The sequence below is a fragment of the Triturus cristatus genome, chromosome 9 (genome assembly GCF_964204655.1).
Source record: "Triturus cristatus chromosome 9, aTriCri1.1, whole genome shotgun sequence".
NCBI lineage: Eukaryota > Metazoa > Chordata > Amphibia > Caudata > Salamandridae > Triturus > Triturus cristatus.
Genome location: NC_140592.1, coordinates 719,427,967 through 719,441,508, shown reverse-complemented (window position 1 = coordinate 719,441,508; position 13,542 = coordinate 719,427,967). Strand labels below are relative to the sequence as shown.

Genomic DNA, 13,542 nt, shown 5'->3' with positions numbered 1-13,542 from the left:
GGTCCCTGATTAAGTCCATGATGGTTTCGGGGTGTAGCCTGTACCTCTCATGTATCTCTGCATCAGTCAGCTGGAATAGTGTGATGCGCTGTCTGTAGATTTGTTCCTCCCGTCGCCACACCCTCAGTCCTGCTGCCTGTAGACGTAGGCGCCTTGCAATGACGTACATGGCGGCCATGTTGTCCACGCTGTTGCATTTTGGGTTTGCCTATATGCATTGTTGATGGTTACCACCTGCTTTCAATCCGTGTTAATTACCGACTCTTATTTACCGATTTTCCTGGATTTCTTAATTACCGAGTGCTCCTACATGTCATTTTAAATTTTACCACTTCATATTTACCACTTCATGTTTACCGAATCGTTAATTATGTATTCGGTAAATCTGATTCGGTATTTTGGAATTCGGTAAATATGAATCGGTATTTACCGCCTCATATTTACCGAAAAGTGGTTTTTGGACTCCTACATCTCACTTGTCTGAATACCGGTCGGTAACGGCATATTTACCGAAAATCGGCCGTTACCGACCGGTATTTGGCTACCTACATGAGGCCCTAAGTGATTTGACCAGAATCACAGAATGTCTAAGTGAAGCAGAAACTCCAACCTGGTTCCCCAGTTGCAAAGTCTGCAGCTCTGGAAGTGACATCACATCCTCTCCCCTAAGTGCAACATTTAATCAAGAGGTCAACTGGATAAAAAAACATAAAGATAACAAATAATTTAAAAGTGCTTTGTCGGTATTTGAAAACTCAGAAAATATGTCCTCATTTGAGTTTTTTAGAGCACTAACCATTATTTTGATGCAAATAAGACCCTCTCATATATGTAATTTCTAAAGGAAATGCACTAGGTATTTACAGTTTTGATTACATCAAGATGACGTCAGGCGTTCCAAAATTTTCTAATAATTATAGAATGTTAGCAATCTAGTTGTTCATTAGGATACTGTTGAGTGGCAGAGGCCAGGGGCACGGACTCTGAAAATTGAAGGCAGGTAGGAGGGTGCAGAGGCAACAATTTGACCACACTGGGCAGGCAGGAAGGGCAGTGGCAGCACAGCAGACTATGGAGCGCAGTGGAAAGGGGGGCAGGGGCAACAAACCAACAATACAGGACTGGCAAGAGAGGCTGTTGCAATATAATAGACCATTGTGGGCAGAAGGAAGAGGCAGTGGTAGTACAACCATACATGCCAACAGACCCGATTCAGCCAGGAAACGTCCAATGTTTTTAAGCTTAAATGGGCTTTATTTGATCTGTCTCCTGTCTACAATCTCCTATTTTTCAATGTAACTCAAAAGGGAAAATCAATACCCCAGTTTTTTTCAAAATCTCCCTCTTACCAAGTTCAAAATGTTCGCAAGTATGGTACATTGGATCATGGAAGGCAGGAGGAATTGGGGTAGGGGCATGGACTTGGATAACAGAGGACAGGAGGGCCATGGAGAGGTGCACCAAACTGACCCTACAGGGCAGGCATCAGGGTTTGCAGCAGCACAATACACCACACAGGGCATGCGGGACAGGAGTGCAGCACAACAATCCATAGAAAGCAATTGGGAGGGGACAGAACCATGCATGTGGACAACAGAGAACAGAGGGGAAAGGGGCAATAGTAGCTAGCTGACCATAATGGACAGGCAGGAGAGAAAGCTGCAGTATAACAGACCATAAAGGCAGGAGGGACGGATCAGGGGCATTACAATGTTACAGACAAGCCAGGAGGGAGGGAATAGGGGTCTACACATGGAAACAGAGGGCTGGAGGCAAGGGGGCAGGGCAGGAGCAGCAAGATGACCATGGAGGTCAGGCAGGATGGGCACTAGAAGCAAGACACACCATGGAGAGCAACAGTGAGACTACGATGGCATACAGTCCTTGGAGGGAAGGTGGGAGGGGGTCAGGGGCAGCTAGCTGACCACACAGGGAAGGTGGGAGGGGCCGTGGCAGCAGAGAAGACCATGAATGGCAAGCGGGAGGGTTAGTGGCAGCACAATGGCAATAATGGGCAAGAAGGAGGGTGCAGGGGCATGCACAAAGGATCATGGTGGATAGAAGGGAGGGTCAGGACCTGGGCACAGACCAGAGAGTTCAGGGGAAGGGGCCTTACAACAGACCGCGCGGGGCAGGCAGGAGGAGCAGTTGAAGCACAACAGACCAGGGAGGACAGAAGGGTGTGGCAGTAAAATGGACCATGGAGGACAGGGGGAAGGGGATAGGGGCATGGAATGTGGACAGGTAGGGTGGAGGTGGCAGGGACAGGTTACAGTCATCTGGCAATGCTAGGGAGGTGGGAGGGGAGTGGCAGCTCAACAGAACACTCAGAGTAGATAGGAGTGGCAGGTCCATGGAACATGGTGGGCAAAAAGGATGGAGCAGGGGCATGCACAAAGACATCGGAGGGCAGGGGGAAGGAGAATAGGGGCAGCAAGCTAAGCACAGAGTCTAAGCAGGAGGTCAATGATGGGCCATAGAATTGAGCAATGGAGGGCAGGAGGAGTGGACTGGTACATCATGCTAAATGGAGGGCAGTGGCAGCACATCAGACCATGCATGGCAGGAGGGAGGAGGCTAGTTCATGGATTCAGACAACAGAGGATAGGGAGGAGGTGGATGGGGCAGCAAACTAACTGTTCAGAGAAGGCAGGTATTAGGACCTTTATTGTTTGTAAAATGTGTGTGTGCGAACTACTTAAAATATGAACAAGTATGCAGCATAATCTCACTTTCATTCAGGAAGAAGAGGACGTTTGTGACTGTGACTCCGGGCTCACTTGGCAGAAACACCCCCTGACCCTCCCCCTTTCATCGCAAAATGTAATGCCCATGAAAAGGGTAGGTGAACGCAGTGTTATATAGAATATAGTCCTGAGAGCACGATTGAAAATGAAAACTAGGTATAATGTATGGTATAAACTATGCACCAAAAAGTGTGATATAAGATGAACCGGGGCGTGAAATATAATGTGCAATACATTGTGCGCAATGACAGATTCATTGGAGAGCGCGAGATAGCACAGGCACTAGCGCGTGCTATGCAATATGCACCTTGGAGTGTAATATGCACAGGGCAGTGTTGTGTAACCTAACTGGTCTCTAAAGTTGTAATATAAAATATGTGCTGGGGAGTGTAACGTTGCATATGCACTATGACAAAGATATGGATCCCAGATTGTAATATGTATGGCATAGCGCTGTGCGTTATAACATAGGCATCGAGGATGGCACGTTAGATAGGGCAATATAACCCGTGCGAAGGCAAGTGTGGCATGACATATTCACGGGGTAGTGTTACTTTTCACATGGGCTAGAGAGTGTCATGGCATACGCACTAGCTGGTGGAATACAACACAGAGGTGTGTGGCACTCGGCGGGCACTGGTGCGTGTAACACAGCATTGGGCTCAGCCAGGAGCACGCTGTGACTCTCCAGTGAGGTTTGTCTCCTTTCCAGAGAGTAAAATAAAAAGTATTACACATCCGGTGGTGGATGTGTGTTTTATTAACCGTGAGGGGAGTTTCTTGCATAGTTTTGGTTGAATTTTTGTCGAATCCCCTTTGAATGGCTTGGTGTGCGTGTGTATTAAATGTGCTCGTCAATAGCTACCCATGTTTGTATAAATAAACAACAAGGGTGTCTATTTGGAGAGTACCCACCGGTGGGGGCGCCGGGATTAGGCACGGTAGGGCGTCACACACGTCAGAGCTTCACTAGCGGTGTAAATACATTCCACGTGGATTCATTGTATGCATAGTCGCCTTTTAATGAATATCTGTCAAATCTTCATGGTGATAGGTATGTACGGTATGTCCAGCATGTCCTAGGTGTTTCTATAAAATATAGAATGTTATTGGAGATTTCATCAGTGATGTCATGAGTGATGTCACTGACCATGTCATGAGTGATGTAATATGTGACGTCATCAGCAGTGCATTGCGGGCGGGAAAATTATAGTTAGCTGATCTAACTATAACAGGGGAATTTCAATGGTTTTGTACAAGTGAAAAGTCCAGCTAACTATAGCGCCCCTGAAACCTATGGTTTTTTCAGTGAATTATAAATATATATATATATGAACGCTCCAGGTTTGCCCTCCAGATTGAAAACGCACTCCAACAACCATCATTTGCATGGGTAGAGGCAGGGTCAGCATGCCGCACGTAGCAGCGGCATTGTGTACTTCTTCTCTGCTTCAGTTCTTAACGCCTGACGCGTTTCAGTGCTTCCGCACTTCCTCAGAGGCATGGCAATTGCAGTTAACATGTCCATCCATTTAAATATTCATCCTCCAATGAGCGGCGCGAATGAGCCCAAATGAAATTATGGGACATGTAGTTGCTGCTACGACATTCCAAGCCCTCCAATGGGCACACTGATCCTGCTCACTGATCCCTATGGAAGTCCCCACAATGAAGCTCCATTGTATATGGAGCCCCGTGGCCCCCCCTATATCCACGGGGTGGTGCATTTGCTGCGGCTGGGCATGGATCCAAGCCTATGATTAAGAAGTAATTTCGAAACGCGTCAGGCTGCATCCCGTGTTTTCACAGTCTATTGGTGAATTGCTGCTGCCAGAGTGCGTCTTCACCAGTGGGTAACTTTGGAGCTTTAATGTAACGCGGCTGGAAGATGCACCACCGCGAGGATTGGAAGTGGGTCGGTGAGCTGGAAAATATGTCCAGTTCTTTACGAAGGGAGCAGCGCTGTGATGAGAGACTGTGTTCTTCACGGGGCCCATTGGAGGGCCATGAATCAGGGACCCAGGACACGGCACCTATTTAGGTGAAATCCGCCACACTACGAATCCCACAATTCTGTGGGGGACTGCTTCAATGTGCTCATTAGAGTAAGCCTATCAGAAGGCAGCAGATTTAAATAAAAGGTGTGGTGAAAAACGCTGTGTTACACATGGAACCAAGCCTATGATTAAGAAGTAATTTCGAAACGCGTCAGGCTGCATACCGTGTTTTCGCAGTCTATTGGTTAATTGCTGCTGCCAGAGTGCGTCTTCACCAGTGTGTTACTTTGGAGCTTTTATATATATATATATATATATATATATTAAGTCCAATCCCGCTTAACTCATTACGAACAGGCACTGACACCGTGGGATGATTCCAAAGATATTTATTCCATCAACAACGGTCCAAAACCAAGACGCGTTTCGGCGGACGAGTCCGCCTTGCTCACTTTCCCAATTTTTTCACTCAATTACAGTCCTATCTCAGTTTTCAACATTTATGTCAAACGTAAGTGGTTGCCTTGGTGACATAAGGTTAGTTAAGGACATAGAAGAGTTCTTAAGGTAAGTGAAACACTAATGGTTGACTCACGTAAAAAACAATAAAACATTAGATACACATTAACAACATGTGTTAAACACGGTCAACTGTGAATAATTGTTGCATTATTTTTAAGAAGAGTAATTAAATTTGGTGTATTACCTTCAAAACATTTTTAACATTTATAACATTTTTGACATTTTTAACATTTTTAAAATTTTTGACCGTTAAGCCCAAGTGGGCAGTGATCAATAGAGTTAATTAGAACAAAATATTGCCAATAATGAAATTAGAACAGTTGGCCTGATTACGTGAATCCGATATTCTAACAAATGCAAAAATTACAGAAAACTGAAACTAGACTCAAAGGCTATAGTCAGCGGAATAAAAGAAAAAAGGGGGGGGAGGTTTGGAACAAATGAAACTCATTAAATTTCCTGAGAAATCTCACAGGGGTTTCAAAGCGAACAGCAACTTTACATCATAAAGCGATTAATAAGACAAGTCTATATTTTTGCAGCACTAGGGGATTACAAATGTGTACTCAATGCTTCATCTGCGTTCATGCCATTTGGAATTTTACAATCCAATGAGATTATATACCTGGATTCTAATTTCCGCAGCAGCATCTGCCTGTTACCTCCCCTGACGTTCTTTTTTACACTGTCAATGACAAAGTATTTAAGATCTTCTGATCTTCCTCCGTGTATTGTATTTATATGTCGGGCCACTGGATATGCTGGGTCATCGTTATTAATTGCCCTCAGGTGTTGTAGTATCCTTACATTTACGGGGTGAATTGTGCTACCCACGTACATTTTGTTGCATGTACATCGTAGCACATACACCGCAAACTCTGTCTTGCAAGTGTAGTGCTCACGAATTACAAACTGAGTTTTCCTAAGGGGGGTAGGGACTGATGTAGTATTTTCCCCGTGTTTACAGGCTTTGCATTTTGTACACTTAACGAATCCCTTTTGTGCCTTTAGCCAACTGCTACCTTTCTCACTTACAGGGGCATTGACAACCAATTCACTTTTCATAGACTTAGCCCGCCTGAATGTTAATTGCGGGAGCTTGGTACATGAGGAGCCTATGACGGGGTCACATTGAACTAACGGCCAGTGTCTATACAAGATTCTTCTTAGATTGTTATGATACAGGTTGTACCCTGTAACTAATCTAGGGGTTTGAACTTCCTGAACCGTCTTTGCTTCTGACTTTTTGAAGATCAAATGTTCTCTGGTGGTATTTGTACACTTCTGTTTAGCTTTGTTCAAGGTTTGTGCTTTGTAGCCTCTCTTACTGAGTCTCGTGAATAAATTATGTGTAGAAACGTGTAGGCTCTCTGTGGTACTACAATTCAGTTTCATTCGTAGACATTCAGCATAGGGAATGCTATATATATATATATTATTTTCATAGAAGCAGCTCCTCCTGGGAATCTCGCCCGTAGTAAGGTGGTGCGTTAAGCCGGTAAAGCCACCGCCGGCAAAGTTTTACTTTTATAAAAGTCCACAATAAACAACGCACTCTCAGATGCAGTTAAGAGATTTAATTCTCATCATAAAAAGTGACAAAGTGCTTTACATAAAGCACTTTGTCACTTTTTACTCATTGTGTGATCAAGAGAGTAAGACACTCTCGAAACGCGTTACGATGAGAATTAAATCTCTTAACTGCATCTGAGAGTGCATTGTTTATTGCGGACTTTTATAAAAGTATATATATATATAGGAAGCACCATTCACCCAGCACATGTCCGTATCCTGCAACATCTTAGAGCCATCACAAATAATGATCAATCATACCCTGTGGCCCGACACATAAATTCAAAACACAATGGGAGATCTCAGGAACTATCCTATTTTGTTATCGACAGTGTCCAAAAAAACCCACGTGGTGGAAACAGACAATTGGCTCTAAGGAGACTTGAGTCAAGATACATTATTCTCCTCAACTCTAAAATCCCACATGGGATGAATGCTGATGAAGCGCTTAATGTCCATCTATAAAAACACCTCTACTGTCTGCTGCCTCTCCGCTCCTCCCTGTGTCCCCCCTCAGGAGCGTTCAGTTCACACATGACACATCTTCTCTGTTTTTAAAAATATAATTTTTTGTCACTGCCCACTCTCTACCTCATACCGTCAAGTTTTGACTCTTCTTGTTCCAAAAATAATCGCTTCTTAATCTTGGCCCACTTGGGCTCTATTACCACTAAAAACAGTCGTTGGAATGATACCTGATATACGCACACACCTAGGATACATACTCCTTGCCTTACGCACAAAGGTTTAATTATTTTCGTTTTGGTTATTTATTATGTATACCATTGCATTAAGTAGACTGTTTTTTCTACAAGCGTATCCATGTGTTTCAATAACAAATAAGTCAAAACTTTAGTGGATTTTAAACGTATATATTTCTCCGTGAGGAATCCCGTTGAGTAGGCTTATACCAACAACCGACATTTGCATGTACAATATAGATTATTTTTCTACACTGTCTGTTTTTCTCACCATTTTGGTTTTATTAATTTCACTGTTATCATGCAATTATAAAATAATGGTACAGTGTTTTCCTTATCCGTAATATTTCGTTTTCAATTTGGTTTTGACACTAAAAACCCGATAGGTCGGTTTCTTGTGGTTGCCATAACAACAACTCTAACATGACCTTCACTATGTCTATGATTTTTTGTTTGGTTGCTGTGACAACCGCAGTTGAGTGACGAGACAATTATGTATAAATAATTATGTTTGACCACTTGTGAATTGGATGCAGTGAACAAGGCGGCTGTTCCCGCCGAAACGCGTCTGTGCCACATTTGGAAATAAATCCTTCTTTGCTGAATCTACTCACGGTGTCGGTGCCTGTTTGTTGGACGCTGTCAGGATCGGAAACATATATATATATATATGTATATATATATATATATACATATTAATTGAAAACAAAATGTAACAGACAGGGGTGGGGTAGCAACAGAGGAGCAGATGAGGATTAAGGAGAGCAGGTTGTTTAGTGGTTTGAGTATAGGAAGGTGGAGGAACAGCAGAAGAGTGGAAGTGTAAATATTTTGTGAAAAATATTTTTTGTACAAAAAAGATAAAAAGCAATGAAATAGCTGTTGTGGTATTGGTACCAAAATGGTGAGTGGGAGGTATTAGAGGAGCAAAGCAGTACAAGAGAAAGAGAACAGAAAAACACAGGCACTCCCACGGAGTGCTAAAACAGAAGATAATTTCCTAAATGCTAGTTGTGGAAGGACAAAGCTCATCTAATTAGAACACTTTAAAGAAATTCACCAGAGCAGAGGTGGGACGAAAAATAAATAGGGAAGAAAGCCACTGAATAAGAAGCAGGGACGTGAGACAGACAACATCAGGCATTGAATCTAGAACATAGTGATAACTTGAAGCCCACTAGATTATATATTTTAATGTATTAGAGACAATAGGTCACCCACAAAACATAGCTAAAGCTGTTTGTAGACCGGACCTTATTTTTTTATAGGTGTTTATAGATCAAACTGGTACAGCACTGAAACACTGCAAAAAGCAAGAGCTACATGGTCAACTTTTCAGCATACAGTGGCAAGCTGTTAGGTTCACAATGTGAATGCAGGGCAATAGGTGCCAAAATACAAAGTGCTTCGGAAAGATAACATTTGGAATGTTGGGGGAGGGATGATTGTGAAGAGGTGGGTTTGAAGGTCTTTGCTGAACTGCAGGAAGGAAGTCATCAATTTACCATATGGATCAAAAGAGATCATCAGGTACTAGAAAAGCAAAATTCTATAGCTTTGTCTAAACAACTCTACTCCATGATGTACTTGTTCAAATTCTGCCAGTGTTCCTGAAAAGCTATTCTGTAGCTGTTTAGTAAGCCGACTACTGGACATTTTTTTTCGCAAATTTTCTTTTCTGGTTTTTATGAAGCCTAGATCAATGCAATGATTATTTATGAATTAGTATCCTGTCCCCCTTTCGCATGCCATGTTTATTCCTGATGTGCTGCTGTTTTGAGTTGTGCATGCAAATAGGGGACAGGATCCTAATTCGTATGTTTTTGCCACAACCATAATTGTATAGAAAACACCTCTCGCAAATAATTCCTGGTTACCCTGACTTGGCGATGCCTCTTTTAAAGATCCTCCTCCCTCCTTTTTCATTCCACTTAAAGTACTACTTCATGATTACTCATAAAGAAAAGAGAAAGGCACTGTGGCGGAAACACAAGACTAGTTCTATTTTGACTGATAATTGCCTATATCAGTTGACACTTGATTATGAAAGTGTAGGGACGAGCCTTTCTGGCTACGCTTGGATAATGAAAAGACAATTACTTAGAGTTTTTTAAATTTATCGTAGTAAAATTAAATATACCTGTCTGACAATCCTCCAAACACCACTGCTCCCAACAGCACTCCCGCCATATATACCGATTGTGCCATTTGTTGCATCCGGCGGGAATCACACACCAAGTTCCACTGTGGGAAGAGAGAACATAGTAGTCAAGAGAGTCAACATCAGTATACAGGGACATGATCAAGCAGCAAAAACACCAAGGAGATTTTTCTTCCTGGTTTGGAAGCACTCCGCTCAAGCTTTGCCAGGTGATTACTTCGTGTTTACCTCTGTTTATTCTATTGTATTTTATGTAGCTTCTTTTGGAAACCAATAGCATCTTGGTATATATGTTATTGTCTTAAGGCCAGGTTGATATGCCTGTACCCTTTTGGGGCCCTATTCCGAGAGGGCTAGTAGTCGCAGTTTTAGCTAAAAATCCCTGCTTTTTCCACTTATAGCACTATAGGTAGCCTGGTATTTCCAGGCATATATCCATCGACAAGGACGTCAAAACATGATTAAAAACTAGACCGGTATTTGTGGTTGAAAATGTCACTTCTTGGTAAGGAAAACTTCAGTGTTCTCTAAGGACAATCAGCAACAGAGAATCCTAATAAATGCTGAGCTAAATGCTAAATGATCACAGTTCACGCTCTTCTTAAACGCACTACTTTTTTGTTTCATCTCTTTAATCCCAGTCATATCGGTTCACTCTTCACCTTTTTGTCCACTAAGCCCCATAGTAGTTTTTAATTAACATCCTGAAAAGGAGGAAGGGTTATGTTCGTTTTGCCTAAACTTGGAATTTGCAGCATGCATAGCACAGCAGATGGTAGCAGTGAAGATTAAATTCACTGAGACATCTTTCTAAGTTCTTTTGCGATGCCACCCTTTTTTACACATCTCCACTATTTCACTATCAAATTTAGGTCTCCACTATAAATAGCTTTAGCTGTGCATTGACAAGATCTAAGGTTTTCAATAACAGACTTAGAGTGCATGAGGGCCTGCCCTCTTGCTTATGACTGAATCATTTTGCTATCTTTCTCAGTTGTCTGTTCTTGATTTTACAGCTTTTCTCCATATTTTTGTGTTTGTCCCACCCCGGAGCGTTTTGGTCTCCTGATTGGATGAAGTGTATGCTTTCATTGTATGCTTAAAGTGATTCTTTTTTTAAATTTGCTAATGAACACTACCTGGGAGTGCATGTGTTTTTTTGCTTTCTCCTGCTGCTTTTGGCCCGCCCTAAATTGTCTTTTTTAACTTCCCTCTGCCCGAAGATACTCATCTCTGTCCCCATCCCTCTCCCCATGTTACATCATATTTATTTATTTATTTGTTTGTTTTTGCAGGCCTGGATGCTGCAAAGTAATACTGGGGCACACATTTCAGTTTTTTGCCTGCATCTGTTTTCACTTTTTAAACTTTTTAATTTGCTGTTTGAACATGGCTGTCCACCATTTTAAAATGGTAAATGAAAAAAGGCTGCCATGTGCTATGACGCATGCATACGCACACATCACAACACTTGTGTGCTTTGGCAGTAATATTAAAATGAGTTAACTTATAGTTAAGGTTAAGGTTGCCATTGTGCAGGTGCTTGCCTCTTGACCCATACGTTTACATGCCAATGGTGAAAAGCATTGGCAAACATCAATAGACCATCCTTTTGGAGCTTAGCCGTATTAGCTTTGTCAATGATTGTCCTAATATCCCCTTTCTTTGATATTCTTTGATTTCAAATTATCTTTATTGAATTTTATGAAAAAGAAGGTAAAAAAGAAGAAAATAAGAGTCTAAAACATTTACCTTTGTGGAGCCTGCCCCTCTTGCGTTCTTTTCTACAACCATTGAAGTTTTCCCAATCCTACTTCTTAACTGGGCGTACTATTTATTGCTAACCTCATGTTTGGCATCACTTTGGCAAAAGTGTTATCAGGAACACCTTAACATACAAAAAATAATGTTAATACTAATATTAATAATAATTGCAGGGTTTAAAAAATGTCCTTATGTGTCAGACTCCAGCACTGTCGAACGCCATTGTTGCTGAATGTCAAGACTGTCTAATCTTGATTGCGCTGAATTTATCTATACATTTTCTACACTTTTTACCAGATAGCCAAACATTTTTGGGTGGTGCTATTACATGTCTTTGTTGCAAATAAATGTTACCACTTTATTATAAAAGCAGTTTTGCGGGGGTGAAAGTTTGTGACAAGAATATTTGTGTAAACTAAAGCAGAAAGACGTCAGATGGCGTACAACGACACAGCACCATATTACAATAATATATGATAATAACTACAATATAGCAAATGTACCAAAACAATAATGCAACCGTAAACCACACCAAATAAATAGCATGCCAGCACAATACAACGCACCAACAAAATGGAACAGAACAAAACATAGCAACGTACAATGTTCCCTCTAATTTCTTTTTCTTGTGCTTCAATGGAAAGCTTTGAGTGCACTTTTCTGAGCTGGTTGTGGAATCGAGAATTGAAAGGAGCCACTATACAGACAATCATAGTAAGCGAGACATAATTTTAGATGGGGCAGGAGGAGAAAGGTGAGGGAGAAAACAAAATCAGCATTATTACCTGAAGAATATTGGAAGTGTGAAATAGGGAATGGTTGAAATTCAGATCACATTGGATATTCAACCATGGATGCAACACAACCTACAACCCACCGCCCGTGCACCTTAGCTCATCCCCCAGCCTTCTATGCTGATCATTTCTCCCTTCTCATCAGCCATGTCTCTTTCTCTTCATTGTATTCTGAAGTTGCAGACATGGCCTTGACTTAAAACATTAAAACTAATTAAAGTGTAATCAAAGTTCATTTGCAGAACAAGTGGCAATATACTTCAGTGGCGGCTCGCAGAGGTAACACTGTGGGGCCGTGAGGCGGGGCGGGGCCGGGTGGGGGAGTAGTGGAGTCTGATCTACGACAGCAAAGGTGAATCTAAATAAATAAATAAATATCTGCCGTCGTATGTTGGGCTCCACTACCCCTCACCCAGCCCCGCCCCTTCCCCGCCTCACTGCCACACAGCATTACCTCTGCGTGCCGCCACTGATATATGTATAAACCATACCGCATATTGTGAAAACTGGACTACCGGCCTTGGGAAAGGATTTTTGTTTTTCAAAATGTTATAATTGAGCTGTTGGGTGGCAGCTGTTGTTCTTAAGTCCAGGAAGGCAGTGATAGTAGCATAAATCACTGATGCATATATTACACAGTTTCAGTCTCATTTTTCTAGTTATAGATAGATCGGAGTTTCCATATGAAGAGGGCTTTTTGTTCTGCTAATGCCTTTTGCTCTGTTTGATGAATCTTTAGAAATTTTCATGAAATTAAAAAAAAATATATATAATCCACTTAAGCGCTTTCCTGGAATGTTTTTAGGGGGTGATCCTTCAAGTGGGATTCAAGAAAGAGGGGGCAAGGTCCCAAAACATTGATTTCTGATATTAATTCTCATAAGCAATTTTAGAAAGCGATACAGGAAAAATGGCATCCTGAAAATGAATTAAAAAATATAAAAGGGAACAGATTTAACACACCCTGAACCCTAGGGGTATTTTGGGGGGCATCCCAAAGGGACCTCCCTTGATTGGCTCGCCACACATGGACAATATATAGTGGCAGCTATTACAGGCCTCTGGTCATGGTCCCCATTGAAATGCATTGTAGTTAATAGTGGGTTTTGAGGGTCACAGGAATGGGCACATATAAGGGGTGGTAGCAGATTTTAGTCACTATTTTTTAATTAGATTTTCGTAACTGTGGTGATAAATGTTAATTCTCTACAGAGATTTGACTAGCCATGTTTTAGAGAAAACAGTTTTGTCTCATGGTTTTCTCATAGATGTTATGGACTGTGC

General features: G+C 41.8%; 1 protein-coding gene across 2 annotated transcripts in view; it reads right to left on the bottom strand.

Moving 5' to 3' along the window:
- LOC146798598 (solute carrier family 22 member 6-A-like) overlaps positions 1-13,542 on the bottom strand; it is a 536,863-nt gene that overhangs the window by 428,958 nt on the left and 94,363 nt on the right. For both annotated transcript variants that reach the window (XM_085625904.1, XM_085625905.1), the window contains exon 2: positions 9,680-9,783. In XM_085625904.1, the coding sequence (XP_085482030.1) occupies positions 9,680-9,783 (104 nt within the window). The remainder of the gene's footprint in view (positions 1-9,679; positions 9,784-13,542) is intronic.